This window comes from Python bivittatus, unplaced genomic scaffold, assembly GCF_059951505.1.
Source record: "Python bivittatus isolate LINGU-HERP-01145 unplaced genomic scaffold, Pbiv_v1 ctg000850_np1212, whole genome shotgun sequence".
NCBI lineage: Eukaryota > Metazoa > Chordata > Lepidosauria > Squamata > Pythonidae > Python > Python bivittatus.
In genome coordinates this window covers 3,503,949-3,531,192 of record NW_028277112.1, presented here as the reverse complement: position 1 = coordinate 3,531,192, position 27,244 = coordinate 3,503,949, and the positions used below count along the sequence as shown (strand labels likewise).

Sequence of the window (27,244 nt, the reverse complement as noted above, 5' to 3'; positions counted from 1 at the left end):
AATAGGTTTAGGTCTACAAAAGTGACAAATATGGCTGACTTGAGTAATCAAATGTATGAGATTAAATTTTGAAAAAGATAGTTTACAGATCATGCATACGTTACCACAGGCATCATCCTATATTTTCCCCCTTCTTACACAATACAGGATGCCTGTGTAAAATGATGTTTGCTTACATGAAAGTTTATTATTCTCTTCTATTGGAGTTTATTATTTTCTTTTCATTTAAATTTGCTGAACAATTAGTGGATATACTTGAGTGATTTTTAATCAATTTATCAATTAAATGTTGCAGAACTACAATGCATTGTATGAAATTGATATACCTATTTTGAAACTGTCAAAAATACTGGAAATGCTGTGAGAGAAGTATGCAGAATAATGTTTTGTTGGGATTAGTACCTTTTCTTTAAAAAAATAAAAGTCCTGTATAATCTGAAGCTATCATCTGTTATTCTGTCTTGTGAGAGCTATTTATCCAAAATATCCAAATAGATTTTCTTTGATGCCAATCCAAAGACGCAAACGTGAGAATTTCCTCCCACATTTAATTTTTAAAATGTGCTATAAAACTGGTAACTATTCTAATTTTTTAATTCAAAAATCATTTTGAGATTGTGCAAGAGTAAAATAGAAAGGCAGGGAGAATGAAAAATATAAAAAAATGTTTTTATATCAGGCCAGTATTTATTCTCCCCTTAACCGCTGTTCTTAACTAATCTCCAAAATACCTTTTCGGAATGCAGAACTTTAAAAAACTGTTTCGAAATCTGGTTATGCATCTTTAAATAAGAGAATCTTGTTGGAAATGATGTGCACATTCAGATTGAAGGTATGTGTACATAGGATCCCAGTCACAGTAATTACAGGTAGTCTTCGATTAACGACCATTCATTCAGTGACTGTTCAAAGTTGTGGTGCTGAATGAGACTTAAGACCGATCCTAATGTTTGTGGCCGTTGCAGCGTCCCAGTCACATGATCACAATTCGGGCGCTTGGCACCCAGCTCACAACTATGATGGTTGTGGAGTCCCGTGATCACCTTTGCAACCTTCACTGCCAGCTTTCAACAAGCAAAGTCAATGGAAAAGCTGGCAGGAGGTGGCAAATGGCTATCATGTGACATCATGCTTAACCGTGCAGGATTCGCTTAACAGTGGCAACTGGAACTGCTGCAACTGCCATCAGAAGTTGACATGATCACATGTCACACTTTACAACCACATTGCTTAGTGATGGAGTTGCCAGTTCCGATTACTGTCACTAAGCGAGGACTACCTGTATAACAATATTCATGTGGGGTCAGTTTCAAATTAAGTTTTACTCTGTAAAATATGATATATTTTCACTTCTAAAAATATGCATGTGAAAGTCCTACATCTTTAATGACACTAACAAGTACTCTAACTTGAAATTTTTGATTCTAGTCTAACCTTAGTAATTAATTTCTACAACCCAGAGGCTTTCTGTTACAGTACCAAAGAGGAACATAAACTGTACATTGCACCAGCATAGATATTCCTTGTGCTCCAACAGGAATTTTGTCCTGGGACTTCCAACTAAGTTGTACTAGAGTCAACTCCAGCAGAGCCACCAGCCCTATTTCGAGCCACTGATGAGGGAGGGTTTCTTAAGCACCTGGTCATAAGAAGCATCAGGACACAATTTGGCTTATATCATGTTGTTTTATACTGGAAACTATAGGAAAATTAATCTGCTGGACTTCCAGAATAGGTGAGGTTGTTTTGTTGGACCTCATTCTAGGACGTCATGCTTACTGCCATACTTTAAAATCAGACTTCACAGTCTGATTCATTCCTGATGATTCCTTATGATAAAGTAGTCATGATTCACTATTTGAAATGTGAGCAGTTCAGGCTCCTTTTCATGCTTCTATCGTGGGAGCACACAGATATTTTTGAACAAGGGAAGTAAGGGTAGCAGTTCTGCAAAAGCAATTTGGCTTCAGTTAAGCCAAGTCAAAAACCCCCATGAACGCTGCTGGTGCTCACTGAATTAACACAAGTGGTAAAATGCGCATGTGCATAGTTGTTAATTCACAAGTGCCTTGTTGGAGTACTTATAGCAGTAAAGAAGTAGCTATTCACAAAAATCCTGAGTTAGACAGTACAGTACATTCCTTTTCACTGGAGATTCTAATTTTAATTTTAGAAGATATGCTAGAAATAAGTTACTATTCCAAGTTTGATGTTTTATTTCATCCCGGCAACTTAAACTACAATGTATTATTTCTGTCTACCAAAAGATACATTAAATATCAGTGTTAATAAGGCTAATCTAATACTTGAGGATCTGGACATTAGCCGTTAGTTATCCCATCATTTCTCTTCTATAGCCATCACTGCAGCACATTATGTTCTTAGAACATTTTCACATCTTTATTGACTAATGCAAAAGGCTCATTTTTGAAAAATCAATCAATACACTCATCCTAAAGATGTAACTAAAAAAGTCTCCAAAACTTTCAGCAACATATGGTCAGAATTTAGGCACATGATATCTGTTGTTAGATGAGCATGATGGCCATTTGTACTTGAAATGTAGTCAAAGGCAACTGATGGTACTTTGAAAGGACTAGTAGTGGTCTTGGTTACAACTGGACCCAATAGCAGAGTATGCTTATACTTCCTTTCGAAGGCAAACTTGAATTCAGTACTAGATACACAAAAGTCTAAACTTTTCCCACAGCTATACATATCTACCCAGATTAATTAATCAGATAATGGAACTATTTGTGTGATGAAAGTAACATAATTTAGCTTATGTTCTTGGAGCTACCCTCATAAACTGTTATGGTTCCATGCCTCAGGTATATATCGAGCAATGTGTATGTATCTCTGCTCAAACAAAAATTCTTTATTCACTAGTTTCAACTGGAATCCTTGCTTCTTTTTTAAGACAAATTCTTTCCATGTGCCACTGCATACAACCCAGAGAACTCTGTGTTTTTAATATTCCTGACCTGCTTTCTGAAAAGACTGCTATGGAGAATATTAGCAGTGTAGCACCTACAATCTTGACATTGGAGCCTGGTTATGTTGTCTTATGATGTATGTACTGGAAGCAACCTGGCTTATTTCAAGTTACTCTTCAAAAGATTCCTTCATAATAATTCATTCTTGGTGAACATAAAATGGAAATAATTGTTTCCAGCATAGATGGAAAGCCAACAGGTTTGCTTTGTGGCATCCTTTGTATCCATGTGGCAGAATTCTCCCTACTTCACATTTGTTAATACTGTCTGTAGACTTCAGTGCCTGTCAACTTTCTATGATGTTGGACCATCAGAACACTTGCATGTCTTCATTTCTCCTGTAAAAGTCCATCTAAATAGCTACTTCGAATCCATTACTTTTGAGATAAGAAAAAGGTTTTTTTGGAGGAGAGGGCGTTATAGGAGGCAAATCAGGCTTTTCCCCTCTTCAATTTCCTCCTGGACTTTGTCGCTGGAGGTGGCAATTTCGGCTTGGGCAGAGAAGACTGCACAGATGAATGTCAGGACTGTGCCACCAATAGCAGTGTAGAAAGCCCAGCCTAAAGAACAGTCACCAAGTTTATAAGCTGAAGCATAAGGTCCACAATAGCTTATTGCCTTCTGACAACCCCAACCAGCAGGGTATAAGATCAAGCCTAGGATAAGGAATAGTCCTATTTAAAAGAAAGAGAAAGAATAGTTAGACAAAAGTACAATACAACTAGGTACAAACTGTAGCACAAAATAAAGGAATGTACATTCTGGTGCAAGTTGAAAGTTCTGATAGCTGCTGCTGAGTGCTTGGCCTGCAATCTATAAACTGGTGGACCATATTTTGCCCACACCGTGATTGCTGAATTCATGTCCTGAATATGATGGAGCATTTTAGCAAGGGGAAAGATGTGACTATACAGTGAAGGCTGAATTCAGCAGAACTTAGAATTTAGGACAGTGCCATCAATTTAAAAGCTCATTCAGATATACAAAGCCCACAGTCAGTTTCTATATCTTTGCTGACATCTAGTGGTCATCTGGATTTTTGCTGCCTGATATGTTAACCCTAATTAAAGTTATGGAAGAGAAATGGTCTGATGAGCTCATCTTCAGTTCTATGTGAAATTAATAGTGCTATGCATGCATCAAGGATCATTCACCAACAGTTGGGACCTCATGCATGTATAGGCGCTGTCTGCTATTCATTAAAGCAGTCCAACTTCTTTCAGCCCTGTGTGACCCTGAAAAAAAAATGGTGCTGCTTTAAGGACTAGAATACTTTTAATGAGTGGACTCCTTAATACAGTGGCATTTCTTTCTGTGTGATCAGAAGCAATTCTTCCAAGCCATTTTCCAAGTATCTGCCATTCTACAAACTAATCCAAAATCCACACTGGATACTGTGCCCAACTATAGTATTAAATATCCTATTACTTTCTAAAAGTCTGACATTTTCATCAAGTTCAAATCTACTAAGTCTTTAAACTATGAACTAATTTCTCATTTAAAACAAACATTCATAAGTTCTTCAATTATTGGGATATAGCACCAGCCAGCTATAAGAACAAGACAAAACATTTAAGAGCTGTGGATTACTCGTAACTTCTCATGTTATTGCTTACTGAATTCCATATATGAGCTATGGCCCTATCTTGACTGTAGGACTTTCTCTGTGGAATTTGGGATGTTGGGTAGCATTTCCTGTCAGAATGCCTGGGCCAGTGGACATATAAAATATTGCTTAATGTCAGGCAGACGGAGATAAACTGAGCTTTCATCCTACTGAGCCCACCAACTGTGGCAGACTAAACACCCCAAATCCCCTTCTTGATGTCATCACAAGTTCTTTTGTCAACGAGACCTGCAGCAGAATTCTTCTGATTGCTGGTTCTACTGTTTCTACAGCCACAGCTGAAAGGCAATTTGAAAATGACTGTATTTTGTCCAAAGTTTAATTTGACATGTTTTTGTCAAGCACACTTCCTTTAAAAATAAATGTAGTTTATCTGAACTGACATAGTTTCATATATTACAAGAAAGCATAATAAATGAAGAAAACTTCCATAGCACAAAACTTGACTTTATACTGATTTATTTGTCATGGCTTCCCTGAAAGGATTGGTAGCTGAATCTGAATTCTGTTGCCCCCCCGCCCGGTTTTCTGTGGAGAAGGAATAATTATTAACTCTACATTATCAATTGGTCCAGGCTTGTGGGGAGGGGCAGCACTGTATCTCTGCAATACAGGGTTTACTAGTTGTGGGAACAGCACAGTAATTTATTAGCACCTTGCTCATGGTCTAGAAGAAACTAAGGTTTGTTTTTTTAAAGTGAAAGCTCCAGATATGCACCAAGTTCTCCTTTTTTTATATGGCCTTAACCTTTAGAAGGTTTGACAAATGTTACCTGGTACCACCTGCAGCTATTAGGCAAGATTGATGTATTCCCAAAATGCAGCTTCCAAAGTCAGCACAATCTTACATTTGTCTATTAACAAATGAACAGGACAGCAACAGTAATGGGAGAAGGGACTCCAGTTCTTGGAACTGCTGCCTTTTACTTCAATAAAGGCACTGGAATTTTCCTCTACTTCAGTAGAGACTGAAATGTAGGACACATGAGCACGGCCATGTCACACCCTCTGTCTGTAGAAGCTCTGTGTGCATATATACCTAGATCTCAACTTTTTCCACCATGGGGTTGTAACTGTACTCACAAAGTTAAAAATGGTCCTTATCAGCCTTGATAACTCACTCCTTCCTTGGTAGATTCAGGATGCTAGGAAACTTTCAACAGTGAAAGCTGAAAAAATTGTCCTTGCAATGGAGAAAAAATACAATGAATTCCACTGCAGAGATTGTGAATTGCGTATTCTTTCTGAAGTTGAATACAGCTGCCTCTAAATGCCACACATTCTTTATGCTTAGGCTGAAAGTAATTTTTACTAACGGCAATCATGACTATTTATTTTATTAAAATGCCAACATTTGCAGGGCTCCAGCATGCTGAAAGTAAAAAATGAGCAACTGCTTAGTAACCTATGAGTAAAAGTTTAATCTGAATTGATCACTTGCTCATACTGGGACTTGGTCTTCATGCAAAACAACTAAGTATTTTCCTTTCTAGAATGGTAGCTGGAGGGAAAGGTAGTGCAGATGAGATGGCTATGAATCCTTCAGCCTTGCGCAAGTCTTGGCAGCTGTCTCTGATAATACTTTGGTCCTCTATGCATTCTTATTTTGCATCCAGATAATCTGGAATTATTTTGTAACAACTGAAATATGTACTTTTAAAAGGTTGGTTATCCAATATCTCTTCTAAAATCACGCATAGATCACTGGAGAGCTCCAAAATGGCGACTGCGGTTATTATTTATGTATTTGTTCATTTATTTAGAGAAAGGAACTTTGTGCAGAGAAGGATGATGAAGACCCTTCTTTCTACTCCATTCAGCAGGGCATTCAATTTTTCAATGCAACAACTTCAGGAGAGCAGGAAAGACTGCTATGGGAGGAAGGGATGGGAAATGTACTTTCTGCCAACACAAATGAACAATAAACCTAAGTCTGCATTTAACCCAGTGATTTTCAGGATTTTTCCATTTCCATGTTGCATTTTGGCAATCTATTGTTCTAAATTAAAATGTACTGGACTTATATAAAGCTAATTTGCCTTTCATGCAGACTAAACTAATACCACACTGAGAATGTTGTATTTGGCTTCAGTTATCATTAATTCAGCATTTAATCTCTATCATACAGGTTTAGCGATTTACATTTATTGAGCTATCTAATAAATATTGTTTATTGAAGAACAAAGGCTATTTTGTGCCATACAGTATGGGATTTGCATATACCAAACAGGTGTATCTTCAACCAGCCATTTTATCTGTAATTCACAGACTAATTAAAAAATGTAAAATTTCTTCTGTCTCTTCCTTTATATCCAGGACTTGTTACTTTGTCTCTGAGAAATCTGGTATTATAAATTCTTCAATACTTAAAATATTGTAGTGTCCTATATTTAATAACTCCTGTGTCTTCCGCAATGCACACTCAGGAAGAAGTGGAGTAAACGATATAGTGCCCTCCAAAAAATAAGTTCTCAATTATTCGACCCACCTTTAAAATAACTAAGAAATACATAATTTGGGACATAACCTGTTTTTATACATTTGCCAGTCATCCTTAATGACTGGAAAAGAAACAAACATACAATTTATTATTCTAAAAACAATGAATATAAATAGTGAAATTCTCTTAAGTAACAGTTATTAAACACAAGATGGCCTGATGAATAAAATTCTACAATAAGGGTGTGTGAGTGTGTTTAATTAATATAAACTGCCTAATCTCAGTTGATCAGAAAAGAAACAGAAGTCCTTGTAATTTTGAATGGAAATGGATTAGGTGGTGAGGCCTACGATGATGCCTATCATAGTTGTGAAGTAATTTTACTTTGGAGTCCTAGATGGTCTCTGAGCTTGGCTGTTTGATTGCAGACATTTCATTACCCGACTAGGTAACATCATCAGTGCTAGTGGGTGTGGGGTTTGCTCTCTGTTTATATACAGTAGCTTACCCTGCCAGTGTTGGTGGGAGTGTGGTTTTCTCTTGGTGGTTCCTTGATTAGGGTACTGTTTTCTGCTTGTTTGTCTGCTTGATTGTCTCCTTGGTAGTTCCTTGATTAGAGTGTTTTCTGCTTAATTGTCTGGTGTTAATCCCTGCTTATCTGGGTGTAGGCTCCTGGAGAGGGTGTGTTCTGGTCTTTTTGTTTCCTTCTTAGCTTTCTTATTGTCTCTTTGAATGGTGTGTAAATGTGGTTTATTTTTATGTGTCTATTGATGGCTGATGTGTCTGAGTGTTAAGCTTCCAGGAATTCTCTAGCGTTTTTTAGATTTAGCTTAGTCTAGGATGCTCACAGTTTCCCAGTTGAAACTATGATTGAGTCTGTCCATGTGTTGTGAGATTAAGGAGTTTTCATCATGTCTTCTAACTGCTAGTTGGTGTTCATGGATGTGCTCTGCTAATCTTCTGCCTGCTGTTGCACATAGTGCTGATATAGTCCTTATACTGTATGTTGTAGATGACTCCTGTTTTTTCTTCTTGGGCTACTAGGTTTTTTGGTTTACTTAGGATGTTTTGGAGGGCTTTAGTTGATTTGTGTCCTACTGTGATCCCATGTGGTTGTACTAGTCTGTTTGTTGTTTCTGAGATTTTTTGATGTATGGCAGTGTTATCCTTTTCATAGCTTGTATTGGTTGTGATGTAGTAGGTTGAATGGTCAGGCACTTTTTGATAAAGTTGTATGGGTATCTGTTTTGCTGGAAGATGTTGTATAGGCAATCTGTTTCCTTCTTCTGGTGTTCTGGGTTGCTGCAGCGTTTGTGCTCATCTGAATAATGTTCTTACACAGCTCCTTTGGTGGGAGGTTGGGTTGTTTCTTTGGTAATGGAGTACTTGGTTAGCATGGGTTACTTTTTGATAGACTTGTGTTTCTAATTTGCCATCATTTCCTCTGGTGATGAGGATATCCAGGAAGGGTAGTGTGTTGTTTCCTTCTTCCCTTGTGAATTTTATTCCTTTGAAAATGTTATTGTTTCATGTGTCTTCTCTAGTTGTTCCTTTTTTATTATGACAAAGGTGTTGTCTACGTACTGGATCCATACTTTGGTTGTATGTGTGGGAATGCTATGGTTTCTAGATGCTGCATTACAGTCTCTGCTATGTTGAATGGTCAGGCACTTTTTGATAAAGTTGTGTGGGTATCCGTTATGTTGGAAGATGTTGTATAGGCAATCTGAGAGTGGTGATCCCATGGGTGTCCTTCTGGTTTGTTCCTCTGATTTGAACAAGTAAATAATTTTACTTGTTCTGGAGTAGAGCTCTAGGAATGTAACAAGAATTAAGAAGACAATGCTGGATTGGACCAAAAAATTCAAATACGTAGGATTCTATGCCAATAGTGATTTTTTGGACCATTTTTGGGAAAGTAGCTGATTTATTTGGTTTAATGTCTGAATACTGAGGTCCCATTAGATCTGCCTAAGAGCCACTGAATGTAAGAAACAACATATTTAACATAAATGTTAAACAAACACAGACCTTTATTAATCAGGTTTAGCACTAACAGTAATCCTCTCACAGTACCACTCTAAAGACTAACTGCCATACACTATATTTGAGCAATGCCAGAACAGCAGCTTTGCACTGATGTAAAACAGATCCCCTGGTCTGATATGGAAATAGCTTCTTCAAAGCATAGTTACCCAGCTGTTTGTTTGGCTAAGCAGTAGTATACACTTTGGTTCTGACAGTTGCTTGTATGGCTGTTGTTCTGCCATATTAAACAGCAAAGTATGGCAAGACAAACTCTGAGTCCCCTCTCCCAATTTCTGTCAAAATTCAGGGAGTGTTTGCTTGTTGAAAAGGCCTCCAAAAAATCCACAGGAGCTAAATGTGATCAAAGGGGAATTAATGCTACTTCTGTCAAAGGCATATGTGACACTGTTTAATTTAAAGTAAAAAACATGTACAAGTAGTTCCCATGAACTGACCTCACAAGTCACAAGGGCCCTTCTTACATCAAACACTGATGCTTCCAGATAGAAAGCTGTTAGCTCTAATCATCAAAATACACCATGCAACTTTTCCATCTTTCCTCCCTTTACAGATCTTCTGTAGTGAAAAGGAAGATAGGAGAAATCGTGGGAAAATATTGCGAAGGTGGGGACATCTAGGTACCCCACAAATTCTGTGTATAAGACAGGTCCACCTTGTCAGGAAATACTTTTTTTATGATAAGCCTATTGAAATATAAACATGTTTCTGCCTAAAATATATATTTAGGGTGCGTCTGCATGACGTGTTAAAAATCACTCTGGATAGTTAATGTAATGCAGGTTCTTTAATGTTGGAGACTATCAAGAAGTGTTCTTGGGAAGTGCTAGGAACTGCAATGAATCCATAACATCCAAAATCTTACTATTCCCATTCCCAGAATGGGGAAATAATTACACATGCTCTGGAATTGATGTTAATTATTTCCTTCCTAGTGGAATTACTAGAAGAATTGTAGTGCATTCCCTATGTCTACTCAGAAGTAAATTGCATTGAATTTAGCAGGGGTTCCTCTTAAAGAAGTGAGTATAAGATCATGGCCTAATGGTTAAATAAAAGAAATGCCATTCCCTGGCCCTTGTTTGCTTGCCAGGACAAACTCTCCAGCTCCACAGGATTGTTAACTCAGTAAAATCCATTGGTAAAAACAGATGGTTATCAAGGCAAAAGGACATGGACTGAAATCCAATTTACTAATGCATCAATTAATCTTTGTCTTGTTCAGTTTTCTGCTAACCTACTGTTCTGCAGAAGGACTGTACTACTATTACAGTTCTCCTCAGCCAATTAACAGGTGAGGGAAGGCGGCCTTAATATTTACGGTACAGACCAAGAAGGAACTTTTTGGTACAGATCAAGAAGGAACTTTTTTCATGACTGTTAATGAATAATATTATTATTAATATTAATTAATTAATATTCTGTCTATTTCTGAATGTTAGCCTTCCTTTGAGGAAGCTGGAGGGATGATTTTCCCAGTGTATCTTGGGACAGCTGTATACAATTTTCTGAAAAGTTGGAAGTTCAGACACTGATCAGTATGGGAAAACTGCTGGTCTAACTTTGTTTACCATTTCAGAAGTCGAGGAAAAGTTTATTAGTTCTGTCTAACTGCCTTAGCAAGTGGCAGTACTTGACTGGCTACATCTGTACCCAGTAGCTAAACAAAGGTTAGGCCTGGTTAGTATTTGGATGGGAGACTACTAGGGAATCCTAGGGCTGTAGGTTAGAAAATGGCAGCGGCAAACAACTTCCATAACTATTGCCATCTACACTGCATGGATCTATCTACAGGTCAACTCAAAGGAGTCTTTAACAATCTGCTACTGTCAGAGCAGAGATCTAACAAATTAGCTGATTAACTCTTTGAAAAATGAATTTTTAACCCAACAATTACTCCAACTGTGTCCTGCAGTCAAGATGATAGATATTTTCCCTCACCTTATGCCATCTTATGAACAGAGCTTTTTCAGCTGTGATTTTTTCTCTCCAGAGGTTAAGTAAAATGTCTGTGAAGTGGCTTGTTCAGTTTTAGTGTGCTGTAAAAACTCAGCCACAGTTGTTTGTAAACCAATGGTTTTTTACTACATTGTACAAGACAGCCCAATGGAGGTTTATTCATGAAACCATGATTAAACATCGTGGCCATTATATTGTGTGAAGATTTTGCCCTTAAGTTTCAACTGCATAGGAAATAAAGTTGCTACTAAGTTTATATCTGGCTATTAAATTACCAATAGAAGAGAATATACGTAGCTCAGGGTTGAACTGTGGAGTCCTTGGAGTTCTCTGAGCTTGGCTGTTTTCTTGCAAACGTTTCGTTACCCAGCTAGGTAACATCTTCAGTGCAATAGATGTAATTATTAAATTTAATAATAACATCTATTCCAAACTGCACAATTTGGAAATGTTCAGTAGCTTTGACGATCTCAGCTAATACTTCTAGAGCACACATTTGCAGAAGAAAATGATGGAAGGATCTGAAAGTGACAGCCACAAGGATGATTGGCAGCAGTGGGACTTTCCACACTATTTCCCAATTTATCTGTTTTACACAATTACATTGAATTGCTGAGTGTAGTTTACCCTTCCTTCCCCACAAAAGCCCACACAGAGTGAGTCAAGAGTAGCATAAATATCATGAGACAGGCCCTCAATTGTCTGCCCTGTTGTTCCTTCCTCTTTGAGCGCTATATCAGTGTTTGTCAAACAGTTCTTACAGCTGAATTATTGTTCATAAGAAAATCAGTATGTCTTTTGAAATACATATTGACTCCATTACTGATGGCACCAAGAGGCCAAGAGTGCTGGCAATGTTCACAAACAGATATAAGGAGGCGAATAAGCCAAATATATTTCTTTCTTCATGTCTGCTCTAGCAGCTAATTGGAAACCTGGATTTGCTAGAGTCTGCTAATTCTGAGTTTGTTTCCTTGCTTGCTTGCCTGTTTGATGTGTATGGCTGCCCACTCGGCAGCCAACTCTGGGCAGCTAACAAGAGTTAAATATATCAAATACAAAGGAAAATGATAAAACAATAAAATATAAGAAAATAAAACATATTGTGGGGTGGGGTGGTGGTGGAGCAGACTCTCAACTGGTCTAGTTACCACAGGCTCACATACCATCCTGGGACAGCACCTGGAAGGAGGAGAAGCCAGTCTTCAGGGCTTTAACGGCCAGCAGGGTGGGGGCCAACCAAAATCTGGGAGGTGGCTGCTCCATAGGTCACTGGGCCAGGGAAGGCAAGCCTCCTGGATCCCATGACTAAAGGAAACCAAAAAGATATTTTATACCTCTACTGTTGTTTCATCACACCAGTATCTATTATTTTAGTGACTATCCCCAAGGCAGATGGAGTCCTGCCTTGCTCATTCTAAAAATGAAATCACATTCCAAGCAGCCTGCCTAAACAGTTAGTTGACCTATTTTTCTGCAAGTTTTCATTTCAGAAGATCTGTTGGATGAAACTGTCCTGGGTGGTATTTAAACTCTCTCCAAAAATGCCACAAGGATCAGTCCATCACAACTTGCATGATTCTATTGCAGAATATAAGCTAAGCCACAACCTGCCACTCAAATGGCAGAAAGCAAGAACGTTCTCATGTGAGAAAAATTAACACAAGCCTAATCCATATTACGCTGGTGAAGCAAAGGGGCGGGGGAGGGGGGAGCTTGTATCACGCTGTAATTAAAAAGTTACAGGATAAAAGCATCAGGACGGAGGGGTACACAATTTGTTCTCTTCCCAAATGTTTTAGGTGCACCTCCAGAGCAAAACGTTGATGCTAAATTGTATTTTTCAGTGCAGAAGAGGAAAATTATTAAATATGTGGTAGGCTATTCACATTAACCGTAGTTAATTAATGTCATCATTCTAATCCAATTAAAATTAAATCAAACTTAGTTTCACCCTGGTCTTGTCCACTTTTCAGAATACTGACCCCACGTATCACTGAAAAACCAGGTATGGCCACTGAGCTTGGAGGAGATAGTCACATATCCCTATATTAGGATATGAATCGGGATATGGTTTTAATGAATTTATGTTTAGTGTATACCCAAATAGAAAATTTACATATAGCACTGGCTGGAATCTCTGGATTCCAGATAGGCTATTAGCATAAGATGCCTTACAAATCTAGAGCTACTTATATCAACCTCCCTTAAGTGTGGCGGGGGGAGAGGTGCTCCTGGGAAGCATGAGTGAAGAATGGCAGGAGTGTACACCCAGAGTATAAAATCACACCAGGGTCATCCCAGCTCCCAGCTAAAGCAAACAGACACCTATATTAGACAACAGTGGAAGATGCTGTAGGTGGATGATCACTTTAGTGACAACAGCAAAGACCTAATTTCACAGTGTGTAGGAAAAGGCAACGGTAAACCAATCCTGCATTTTACCAAGGAAACTACATGGATAGACAATAAATACACCATGGAGTCCTTGGAGCTATCTGAGCTTGGTTGTTTGCTTGCAGACCTTTTATTACCCAACTAGGTAACACCATCAGTGCTACTGAGTGTGGGATTTGCTTCCTGTTTATATACAGTAGCTTGCCCTGCCAATGTTGGTGGGGGTATGGTTTTTTCCTTAGTAGTTCCTTGATTAGGGCATTGTTTTCTGCTTGATTGTTTGCTTGGTGTTAATCCCTGCTTATCAGGGTGGTGACTGCTGAAAAGGATGTCTTTTTGTTTCCTTCTTAGCTTTTTTTATTGTCTTTTGAATGGTGTGTAGATATGGTTTATTTCTATGTGCCTAATGATGACTGATTTGTCTGAATTTGTCAAGCTTCCAGGAATTCCCTAGCGTTTTTTGATTTGACTTGGTCTAGGATGCTTACAGTTTCCCAGTTGAAAGTGTAATTGAGTCTGTCCATGTGTTGTGAGATTAAGAAGTTTTCATCATGTCTTCTGACTGCTAGTTGGTGTTCATGGATGCACTCTTTTACTCTTCTGCCTGCTGTCGTACATAGTGCTGTTACAGTCCTTACACTGTATGTTCTAGATGACTTGTTTTTTCTTCTTCTAGCCGATTATGTGATTACTTAATTCTCTAGAGAAGTCTATAATGCTAGGAAAGCTGGAAGGAAAGAGAAAAAGGGACAACCAGCAGCAAAGTGGATGGACTCAATTACAGCAGTGATGGAAGCTCTGAAAGATCAGGTTGGAGATAGGTCTTCCTGGAGAAAATCTATCTATACAGTCACTAAAAGTTGAGACTGACTCAATGGCACATAATCATCATCAGTACAGCACACCTAGTACTCCACTTCCAATTTTATCCTCAGAACAACCCTATAAGATAGGTTGAGACTGGTCCAGAATCATCTGATGGATCTTTTGGCCAAATAGGGATTTGAACCTAGTTTGCCCCAAAACTAACTCGACCTTAACTACTATAGTCTACTGGCTTTTAACATGAGGACCAACAGTGTTACTTTTGGGTGCTAACTCTTTTTTTCCAAAAAGTATTTTTGTAAACTATAATTTTCAGCAGACATGGGGAATTCTATCTGTATAGAGAGAGCAACATTTACTTTATTTGTGTATTTAAGAGAATGTCCAGATTTCCACTAAAAAACTATTTTTTTTTTAGTTTTTTTTTTCAAAACTGATGAGTTGGTCTTACAGGGATTAAAAGAAAAAACTGGCTGATTTTTTTTTTTAAATGCATATTTTGTGCTGAGTATTTTGACAGTGGATCTAATGAAACATACATTTTAAAAGAAAAAATATGCAATATTTATACAGTGCCCTCAGTGTATCTGGCACCTTCTAGAGTTCTACAGACAGAAAATATTTAGGTCTGAGCACAGAAAGCGCTTTGGGTGAAATCCAGGTGTCTATTTCCATTTAATGGAAGCAGTTCCCACTGATGAAAGCAGAGGACTGAATACTACTCTATGAGCTTCTGTAGAAGAATATGAAGACATCCTGAGGACTGCACAGGAAGGAGAAAGTCAGGGTGCACAAACAGATACTGAACTTTCCCATTACAACTTTCCTGATCTCGCAGGGGATCACGTTAGGCAGAACGCTGCCAAGTTTGAATTAGCCCTTATGGCCCATAACTCCTGGGATACCTCCCCCCCCTTTCTTGAAGCAGTTCGTCTTTCTTAAAGCTCCTTCTGCATCTGCATTTTTCCTTTCTATTCTTCCTTACTAAGCACTGGCATCTCTTATTTGCAATAAGCAGCAAAACTGTTACACTCTGATCTTTGTACCTCCGGAAGACTTCTGTGGGTGGGAGATAATGACAGGGGCCCCCTCCTAACCCCAAAATGTCTGATGAATTTGTCTCCTGCCCTGTGGCAGATTGTGGGGCCCAATGATGCAACTTTACTGGAAGCACTGAAGTTGGGGAAGGCTACTCCAAGGGAACATTGAGAGCAACAAAGGAGGCTAGGGAGTGAAGAATATGGACAAATGCAAGCTCCTTTGTTATTCATAAAACTATTAAGTCACAGGGGCAGTCCTGTTCCTTTCACCTTTGGCTCTTGCATATTCAGCACAAAGATTTGAAGAAAGACTGCAACCTGATTCACATTGTGCTAAATTTGGAATGATTTGGTTTGACTTACCAAGTTGTGTGAAGCCAGCTAATTATGGCTTAATGAATCATGCCTAAGCAACCCTTGACTTAGCATATGTGTTCTCACCTGTGAATGTGGTTAAAGTCCTCCCAATAATCAAGAATTCTGCATGATCAGGAATCTTAGAGCACCCTCTCCGAAGAAGCAAGTATGATCCTGACAGTAGAATTATTCTGGCATTATATTTACTGCCAAAGCATTTGGCACAGTAGGGATGCTGTTAACTTCTCTGTGGTTTTTAGGGTTTTGCTTTGTTCTTGTTGGTTCTAATGGTTGTTCATGTTTTATTGCATTGCATTCTTATTGGGTTGATTCATTTTATTCATACCTTTGCACACTGCCCTGAAATCCAACTAGATGAAATATGGTTGAGAAATATTTTGAATAAATAAATAAAACATTCCTGGCCCTGAGAAAGATCTTCCCACTCTGTTTTGAGAGCCCTAACAATGCTACCTGATGATGTAGTGTGATTGTTGGCTGGCCTTGTAACTGCAAACTATTTGTGCTGCCACTCTGGTTATACTGTTGGATTAGTGTATTCTTGACAAGGTACAAACCATCCTTAAATTCCAGACATTTATTTTTTATTGGTCAAATTTACACGCTGCCTACCTCCCTGTATAATTCACTTTTCACTTCCCCCATTCCCACTTTAGTCCCACTTCTACATACAAGGAGCTGCCTGACACTGGAGAGTTAATGCTTCAAGTACTAATGTAATTCAGCCATTACAGTATTTTAATTCAGTTCCAGCATTTATGAAACATTTCCCTACCATGGTGTCTTCCCTGGCCCTGTGTGCTACTTCTCTCAGGGGCTATGTGGCCATCTGAAGACCGTCCCTTTCTCCAAGCAAGAGGAAACAGACTTGAGGGAATGGAGGAAAAATATAGGAACTAGGGAAGGGAGAAGGAAGAAAATCATTGGGAGATCTTCTCTGAGGGGCTGGTCTTCCTACGAAACTTTTTCCAGAAGCAGCTTTTGATCTTTGTTTTTTGGTAACCACCTATTAGTGACTGTTCTTAAATGGGAGAACATAGTTTGGCTAAAATTGAAGAGGTGGAGATTTCATAAAGCCATTCCCCCCTCCCCACAATAATCCAAGCACTGCTGTTTCCCTGTTGCCATGTGGGTCTTTGTGCGATTATCAGAATTACACAGAAGTAACCAAACTGCTTTTCTGTATTCAGTTGAAATCTCACTGGGAAGCACTACTTAAAACAGATGACAAAAGCCCACAGACTGTGATGTAAACCAGTTGCAGGTGAATGGGATAATTACATGGAGAGAGGTGCACAACACTATAGCTGAGTTCATGTAATGTGGTAAAGGCTAAACCTAGGCTAGGAATTACAGTAGCTGTGTTACGTACCATTTTATGTCCAAGCAAATCAACTACATTATGGGCTAATGTGATGGCCTGGCTCGCAAAATGCAAAGACAATGGCCGGATTCCCTCAACACACTAAACTGTAAATTCTATTTCAGCCTAGTCTAAGGTGTAGTGCAAAGCCAGCATGGGAGGGTCCTGACATATGAGGGAGCGAGAAATAATCCTGATCACATGAGCATCAGTCATGTCTGAAGGGACAGTAACACCACTAACACTTCCTCATTTCCTTTAAAAGTTTCAAAACTGCCATCCAAATCTGCCAATTTCTCATCTCTGTGATAATCACATGATCTGAAACCCTGGGATTAGACAAACAGTCCTTGGGACATAGTTCTGTAGCTGATTTACCAAGGTCTTACCACAAATTATAATTGCTCTATTCTAAGCCCTCATATCTTCCTCCCTCCCTCCTATCGAGTCAATCTTGACTCCTGGCAATTGCCTGGACAAGCCTCTGCAGTTTTCTTGGCTAGATTTCGGAAGTGGTTTACCATTGCCTCCTTCCTACGGCTGAGAATGTGTGACTGGCCCAAGGTCACCCAGTTGGCTTTGTGCCTAAGGCAGGACTAGAACCCATGGTCTCCTGGTTTCTAGTCTGATGCCTTAACCACTACACCAAACTGGCTCTCTTAATATTTTATTAAGCACGTATTTATGGTGGTAAGTCCATTAAATGGCTAAATAACTGGAGGCTCCAAACAATAATGCCTATGAGAGGAAACTATTATTACAATCAATCCTCTTAAAATTAATTTCTTGTTAATGTTTTAGGAACAGATTTGTTTGTCCTCAGGTCTTTCAAGTGATTCACAGCCTTCTTCAAAAATAGCTTATGCGCACCCCAAAGACACTCAGTCCAGTCACTTTTGCTTATGAGGCACCAATTACTGATTTAATGATATGGTTCTATTACTTCAGAGCTCTTTGAAACACATTTTTTTTTTGTCTTAACAATCTGGGTACAAAATGTTTACCAAATGAAGAGTGCAGCTTCCCCACTTTAACAACAAAAGAAGAACTCTGAGCACTGGGGTAAAGCAGGAATTCCAAGAAGAATTTTTAAATCACAAATTTGATTATTTGCAGACAGGCTTAAAAGCTCCTTGAACTGAGATATGTGTGGGCTCGCTGTGACCTGGCATGCCAATCTGTGCAGATAATGGATTACAAACTTAAAAGAACCCAACTATCTTATCATCTCATAAATCCCATTTCATGTATCACCTAAGTCACAGCCAAAGGAACTAGGGAGAAGTTCAACAACTGATGTATTTTTTCCTTCCCATATGAATTCCAAGGAATAAATTAAGCATCTGTCACAATGATTTACAGACTTTTTAAAATGATAACCTGGGCTGCAATACTCCGCACGCTTACTTGGAAATAATTATAGTTACATTCAGTAAGGCCTACTTTTGAGTAAGCATGTCTAGAACTATTACACTGATCTTGCAGTCCTGAAAATGCTCATGCTTTGGTTGCCAACAGAAATGTATAATGATCAAGTTAAGAGGGAAAAAAGTGTAGCGTATTCCAAACAGTTCAAAGCAAGTCATAGCTAATTTGCAAAATATCTCCATTTCACAGAAATATCTCGGAAAAACAAAGCTCACTAGCAATTCTTGTAGAGATGTAACAATCAAACTTCAATATAAATATGAGGGAATATTTTTATAGCTCTGACAGACAGTTTGAATGATTTGCAAGCACCAGAACTTAAAAGATTGCAACCCAGTTGTTATATGTCATCAGGTAGACACTGGTAGTCACCCACGTACATTAATGTTGGCCTGACTAAAGAATCCCTGCAAGATTGCTGACATGATGTAAATTGCAAGGAGCTAAATTTCAAAAAGTCCAGAGTTACTTTCCATCCACAAACTGCTGCACTTTCAGATCCTATTGTGATTCTCAATGATGAATCTTTGTAAAATCACTATATACAGCAATAGATGATTTAGTCTCTGATCAGTACCATTTTGCAACTGTTTCCCACCATCTGTAGAGGTAGTATGGTTTGTCATTATGCAAATACTAAAGACTCTAAAACTCATCCACATTCATCTCACACACACACACACCACCACCACCACAATCCCCAATGATTGATTCATTCCATCTTTTTCTGGCGTGAGACAAAATCATACTTGTTACTTTGGCTAAACCAACTAAAATCATGGTTTAATTATGCTAGTCCTGCAATCAGGGCTTAGAAACAAAAAGGGTTCCTACATGTCAACCACAACCGATTTAGAATAAAGTATGAGTTTATCAGAAAGTAAAGAGCATATAAGTCTGAAGTTCCTTAAACTTGGCAGCAAGTCATCCTACACCCAGACTTGCTCAGAGAAAGAGGAAATGGTGCTCAACATGGATGCATTTTAACTGAAGAGCACCAGTATATAAAAACTGACTTATTTTTCTATTAATTTTTCCTCCTTACAATGTCCTTTCTTCAGGACCTTGAGCAATCAGGGAATATGCTCCCTTCCTTTTCCACTGGTGAATCTGGAATAACAGGAAGTTCTGTCTGACTTAAAATAAAAGCTAAGTATTTTTGAGTCCAGCTTGACTTACAGTGACTTCATGAACATACACATGTAGTTTTCTTGGCAACAACACAGCAGGTGGTTGCCTTCTCCTGAAATGTTATTTGCCATTTTCCAATTTAGCCTAAGCCCTGGGATTTCCTTGTGGCCTCCCATTTAAGTACTAACTAGATCCAAGCCTGCCTAGCTCTTCAAGATATGCCAAGGCTGGCCAGATGCTGTCACCTAGCTGGACCATCTCTAATTTGGAAACACGCAGAATGTTTGTTTGAGGCAGTTAGCTATAACATGAGAAAAGGATCTACAAAAATAAAATCTAGATGTCGATGTTTCCTTATCCACTTATTACAAACATATCTAAGAGCTTGCCTTTCTGTTTTGTCACACCTACCTGCAATTCCTTGTAGCAGCCCACAGACATTAAAAATACTTTTCTTCATAATACTCTGTACACACATGGTGAAAACAGAAACAAAAGCAACTACACAGAGTATCGAGATCCCCACAGCAAGAAAAATAGCAGTAGCCTGCCAAAACCCACTGGCGATCTCACTGAAGTTATCCGCGTAGGGGCCACAAGATGTATCAGGCATAGAAGACTGCAGGTGCTCAATTCTGGTGCAACGTCCATAGATCCCCAAGGTTGGACGATACGGTTCCACTGATCCTGCCCTCCTGCTGTCTGTGTCCTGAGAACTTCCAGGCTGGGCCTTGCCAATCAGCCAATCCGCACTCATGAAGGCGATGAGCTCCGCAAATGCCACAACAATACTCAAGAGTGTCCACAACATTGAGCGGCAAGTAACAATGACATGACACATATTGCTGTCCAGTGCTTGTGGCCGCTTCAATTCAGAGACTAAAATCCAAAGTGGTTAAAAAGAAAAGAAAAAAAAAAAGAATTGGATTAGAATATGTAATCCTTGTTTCTGTTTACTTCTTCTTCAACATCAGAAACAGAAGATACTCTTGGAAGGCGTTAGTCATGCAAGCAGTCTTGTCACTGATTCTAAACATCTTGTTTCTCTCTTCCTCTTCTTTGACTGACGAGCTTTGAAGGGTGTGCATCAGTGCTAATATTCATATTAGCATATGACGTTTCAACCACATGTGGGACACTACAGAGGACTGCCTCTGGTTTGATACCACACACCTAAAAGAGAGAAAAGAAAAAAGTTATGGGGGGGGGGATTGTTAAAAGAATTAAAATAAACCCATCACTTCTGAGAAAAATCCACTCTTGTTTTTTTTAGCTAAGAACTAAATCAACATCTAATAGTTAGATTCTATGTTATAAATAACATCGTACATTAGCTTGTCAAATACAGTCTGCAGGAATCTTCTGCAACCTTTACCCCCAGTAGGATTATTAATTTCCCGTGACCAACGCCTTACAGTATTGCTACCATATTAGAAAACCTAGCAGTGGTCTGCTGATAAGTTTCACAGAAATTCAGAGCATATCCATCCATTCAAATACCCACCTGAAAATGACATACTTTGTACCATTTGTGAGCATGGGTTCTAGAACAAAGGCCAGGGTCAATCAAGAATTAAACAGAGTCTCTTATTTAAAATGGACAACTTTCATGATTGTTTTCTAGAGGAAACCAGCAAACTAAAATGCAATTTAAATGGCCTAGGTAAATTAAAAAAATCTTTCTTTAGCCCTGGGATGATGAAGGATCAACTACTCATAAACTACTGAACTGACTGGGCATTAGTGGTTCTTCAGTTGGCACTTATCTCATCTCTAAACGTGGCATATCCCAGAGAAGGACTGCTGAAGCTTATCTTATTTGGGGCTGTTTCATGTGGTAGAATAGCCATGTACATTTTTATATGTATACTATTTTTTACTGAATACACAACAGATCAAGACAAAAACTAAACATGCAGAATTTTAAAAAGAAGATAAACCAAGAACTAAACCATAAGTAAACATGAAAGAAACTTCAGATTATCGACACATGGATACATACATAAGACAAGACACCCAGAATATGTAAAAGCTATTAGGAAAATTTTCGTTAATATTGCTCAGGAAAGATAAACATGTTTCACTAAATTTATTTTTAAGTTTAGGGTTCTTCATAGGTCTTTGCTGTTTCATAATTTTTGCCAGTAGGAAAGATAATTTTTTGATTACACATTTATGTATTAATTCATGATCTGGAGGCAGATGATTCAGTTTTGCTAGCGAAGCAGAACTGGATCACAGAAGCATCCTTAAATGGGAAGTCAGGTGTAAACATAGAGGAACATCTATGAAATGGCTGGAGGAAACACAAGGAAACACAAGGAAAGCAACAGATATAAAGCTGCAGTATAGTTTAAAATTTAACACCAAACTATATGGAAGAACCTCCACATAAAATTCACGTGCCAAGGTTTACACATAGATCCACTGTGTTTCTGCAAGCCATCATAAACTATCCAATCACAGCCATACTAACTGGAAATTCGGGAAGTTTTATTCACATCAAATCTGGAAAACAGTAGGTCGGAGGAGCCTCTTCTAGCCGTGCACAGGGGGACCAAAAGAGGATGTTCTTGTATGGAGACAAATTATTTTTATATTGCTTGCTTAAAAGAAAACCATTTTAGGGAGTTGTCCATTATTTAATTTTCTGGATTTAAAATGGAAATAAGAGACCGCAACTTCTGGTTATTCTCAGACAGTCAGCAAAGAATTAGTACAGTTCACAACTTGACTTCTGGCAAAGGTTAGAAAACACGCAGCACTGCTGTCAGGCAGACCAACGGGCTCTGTGGTGCAAACACACCCTCTGTAAATAATGAAAGCTGGAAGATAACGTGCAAGTTGCCAAAACAGCAAATCCTCTCAGCAGGTCAAATTTCTATAATAATTGGGAAGGAAGGAAACGTAGTAACTGTCTCTTTTAACTTCACCCATGCCATAAAGGAGGTGAAGAGTTTAACAGGAAGGAAGCAAAACAATTAGCATGTTCAAAAGCGGACCGGTACTATTTTGTCAGAACAAAAACACTTACAGTTATTGAAATTAGTTTTAAGAAAGTATGGGGGAAGAAACATAAGCAACAGAGGAAAATAAAATAAAGATCACATCACATGCAGCTAGTTAGATCCACAGATCTTCAGATAGAAGCAAAGTTCATATTTATTTTACAAGGGTGTGGAGATCACTTGTCCATTAAAAGGAAAAGCAATAAAAACATGAGTCATTGTTCATGATACGTACAGTAACCGACCAATATGTACCAACACTGCCAAAGGCGAGGGGGGAGATCAGGAGCCATGGCTAGTTTATATTTTGAGATTTCCAAATTTAAAATCTTAGGTATGATGCAGTTCTCATTGACTAAGTTAAGATATTTTGCAGATGTCAAAAGACCTGAGTGGACATTGGTGGTAAGAACTGCATCCATCTTCCAGGATCAACACGCTACACCCCAAGCCCAAATAAGCATCAGCATAATAGTCTCGGAAGGCAGCCGGCAGCTTGTAAAACCATGTTATATAAGGAATAAGCTATAAGGGAACCACGAGCCATATTAAAGCACCATCTTTTAAGTACAGCAATAACTGTGTACTTAAACTGTAAAAACAAAGTTCATAAGAGCTCTAGAATCTTGTTCCTTAAACTATCCTTTGCAGCAGTGTTGTCCAAACTTGGCCACTTTAAGATGAGTGGACTTCAGCTCCCAGAATTCCCCAGCCAACCATGCTGGCTGGGGAATTCTGGGAGTTGAAGTCCGCTCATCTTAAAGTGGCCAAGTTTGGACAACACTGCTTTGCAGGGACATTGTTGTTCCCCAAACAGTCTAAAGATGCTCTGCAAGCCAGTCCCAACAGCCAAATAAGTTCTCCCTGGTTTTGGATATATCCAGTTTTACTAGTCAACAAGTTCTATCTCATCGTTCTTCTCAGAGATCACATTGAAACAAATGAAAAAAGCACCATTAGAAGACATTTCAGTGGAAGAGAGCAAATATAAGCTTTAAAATGAAAAAGTGTAAAATCAAGATTAAAGAAGAAACAGAATGTTTTTCTATCTGTAAAGACTTCTTTTAAAAAAATCTCATTCTAGTCTTTAATGAAATATGCTATCATATGTAAGCTCATATCTCTCATTAAGATTGTTAACTGATGTATTGAAAAGAAAATAAAGATCATTATTAAAGCTTGCTTTGTTTCAATGTCGGTTTTATTTGTCTTTTCTTAACAGAAACAGCCATTAGCATTCTTCATAAAAATATATATTGTTTGGTGTTCTGTATTCTTGAAAAGTTTAAGAAACAGTGCTCTAGGACATCCAAAATCTGTGAATATTTTAAAATGCTCCCCCCTCCCTTATTTGTGTGCAAGCAGCTAATTGGAAACATCCTGTTAGAACTGGCTATCCATGTAATGGAATAAGATTTTATCAGATATCCATTCCAAAATGATCATGTGGCTAATCAATTCAGTTACAATTTTCCTAAGAATTGACAAAATGAACCAATTGCTGATTTGTTATTTCACTGAAAGAATTAGGATTGGTTTATATCCCAGTGCACAATTCATATTAAAAAGAAATTATACAATGTTTCTTTAGTCACCTGTCTATAATATCAATGCTATCAATTTGAAGGTACAGATGGAATTTCTCCAGGAATGAGATCATATAACCTTTGTAGACATAGGATTTACTTCCTCTTGGAATAAAGAGCAAAATATTAAAATATACCAGTAATAACTACTCTTTGCAGTAATAGGATAAACATGAGCATGCTACATGTACACAGTACTGTGCAAAAGTTTTAGGCAGGTGTGAAAAAATGCTGTAAAGTCAGAATGCTTTCAAAAATATATATTGTAATTGTTTATGTTTATCAATTTACAAAATGCAAAGTGAGCAAACAGAAGAGAAATCCAAATCAAATCAATATTTGGTGTGACTACCCTTTGCCTTCAAAACAACATCAATTCTTCTAGGTACACTTGCACAATTTTTGAAGGAACTCGGCAGGTAGGTTGTCCCAAACATCTTGGAGGACCAACCACAGATCTCCTGTGGATGTAGGCTGCCTCAAATCCTTCTGTCTCTTCATGTAATCCCAAACAGACTCGATGATGTTGAGATCAGGGCTCTGTGCAGGACAAACCATCACTTCCAGGACTCCTTGTTCTTCTTTACGCTGAAGATAGTTCTTAATGACATTGGTTGTATGTTTGGGGTCGTTGTCCTGCTGCAGAATCAATTTGGGGCCAATCACATGCCTCCCTGATGGTATGGCATGATGAATAAGTATCTGCCTGTATTTCTCAGCATTGAGGACACCACTGATCCTAACCAAATCTCCAACTCCATTTGCAGAAATGCACCCCCAAACTTGCAAGGAACCTCCACCATGCTTCACTATTGCCTGCAGACACTCATTATTGTACCGCTCACCAGCCCTTCGGCAAACAAACTGCCTCCTGCTTCAGCCAAATATCAAATTTTGACTCATCAGTCCAGAGCACCTGCCATTTTTCTGCACCCCAGTTCCTATGTTTTCACACAGAGTTGAGTCACTTAGCCTTGTTTCCATGTCAGAGGTATGGCTTTTTGGCCACAATTCTTCCATGAAGTCCACTTCTGGCCAGACTTCTCCAGAGAGTAGATGGGTGTACCTGGGTCCCTCTGGTTTCTGCCAGTTCTGTGCTGATGGCACTGCTGGACATCTTCCCATGTCAAAGGGAAGCATGATGTATCTTTCATCTGCTGCATTAAGTTTCCTTGGCCGACCACTGCATCTACAGTCCGCAATGTTACCCATTTCTTTGTGCTTCTTCAAAAGAGCTTGAACAGCACATCTTGAAACCCCAGTCTGCTTTGAAATTTTTGCCTGGGAGAGACCTTGCTGATGCAGTATGACTACCTTGTGTTTTGTTGCTGTGCTTAGTCTTGCCATAGTGTGTAACATGAAACTGTCTTCCACAACCTCACCTTAGTAGCAGAGTTTGGCTGTTCCTCACCCAGTTTTAAGCCTCCTACACAGCTGTTTCTGTTTCAGTTAATGACTGTGTTTCAACCTACATATGAAATTGAAGATCATTAGCACCTGCTTGGTATAATTAGTTAATCATACACCTGACCCTTTGTGTAAGTGTACAAAGTGTATAAGTGTAAGGACTGATCCTGGTTTGAAGCCAAAGGGTAGTCACACCAAATATTGATTTGATTTAGATTTTTCTTCTGTTTGCTCACTTTGCATTCTGTAAACATTTTGTAAATCCCCTTATTAATGCAATCCCATGCGTGTCTCCTCAAAAATAAATCCTGCTGAGTTCAATGAGAACAGGTAATTGAGTAGAGAACTGCAATCGAATAGCAATAAACCTAGTTTTAGCATGCATATCTCATCTGTTTGCCGTATGTTGTGATGACAGCTAATTATCGTGCCTGTTTTCAATTTGTTCATAATTCATGGTACGGCTTTACATTCACCACATCAGGACCTCTTATTTTCTACATCCTTCTCTTTATATTATATTGTAGCTTTTAATCTTTTAAAGAATAGACTGCTCTGAAAATTTTTCCCCTTATAATTTTTAAAAAATCTTTTTAAAATTGCCCATGTTGACTAAATTTATTAAATTATATAAATACTAGAGCACCCCAAAAATAAAGTTGCATTTATTTCTGAACAAAATTGAGGTTGGAGAAATAATGCACTTTTTTAGTCATCAATTTCATTAACCATCCAAGTCAAACTAGAATAAAGTCTGTGGGAGATACTCAACAAGAACTGAATCAGAAATAGTTAATAAATGGCAATACTTGTATGAAGTCATTAAGGCCTAGGGGTTAATCATGTGTTATATAATGTATCAAACTTAAATTGAATTACTCCATGTTATACTGCATAAAGTTTCCTCTTAAAAGTTTTCTGTTTTTATAGTTGGCAATGACATCTACATTGTATTTGTAGAGAACTATTTGAACAGATGACCATATAAACTATCAAAGAACAATTTTCACTCATCTGCCATTTTTATTTTATGCATTCTTTATTCCTCCCACTATTTAGCTCCCCATTAAGCAGAATTTGGCCCAATTAAAGGTATTCCTTTAATATCACATAGACTAAATATTAATATTATATTCAGAGTAGAATCACTGAGCACTTGGAGAAACATTTGATTTCTGTTCTGCATTTCTGTATCACACAGCAATTACTATAACTGCCAAAAAAAAAAAAAAATATGAGTTTTGGATTGTCGTGGAAAGAATCATTAATCTGTAATTGGATGGCAACTCTGAACACGCACACACACACTTTAAAAAATGGAGGTTTTGCCCCACAGTATTCCTTTTAATTGTACAAACAGATTGTATATTAAAATTATTGGGGGGGGGGTCTGTTTTCCTAGGATACTTTTGTGATGGTGCACCTTGGGCATTCTTCCTCTCAGTTTGCACTACATGAATTCTTCCATTCATAGGGAAAAGCAGGCTGTGTAATCTGACATCCTTCCATTGGAAAGGACAGTGGGTCCCAATATCCTTGAAGAACAAGATTTTTAATTTTCACACCTCAGACACAGCTAAAAGTATGTTTCTCAGTATTTGCCTCATCCCAAT

The 27,244-nt window shown here is 38.3% G+C and overlaps 1 protein-coding gene across 5 annotated transcripts in view; it reads right to left on the bottom strand.

Annotated features, from left to right (window-relative positions):
* Positions 1-424: 424 nt before the first annotated feature.
* Positions 425-27,244, bottom strand: part of LHFPL2 (LHFPL tetraspan subfamily member 2) — a 121,279-nt gene continuing 94,459 nt past the window's right edge. For all 5 annotated transcript variants that reach the window (XM_088130131.1, XM_088130130.1, XM_088130129.1 and 2 more), the window contains 2 exons: positions 20,042-20,803; positions 425-3,670 (listed from right to left, as the gene is read on the bottom strand). In XM_088130131.1, the coding sequence (XP_087986257.1) occupies positions 3,414-3,670; positions 20,042-20,471 (687 nt within the window). In that variant the 5' untranslated portion in view covers positions 20,472-20,803 and the 3' untranslated portion in view covers positions 425-3,413. The remainder of the gene's footprint in view (positions 3,671-20,041; positions 20,804-27,244) is intronic.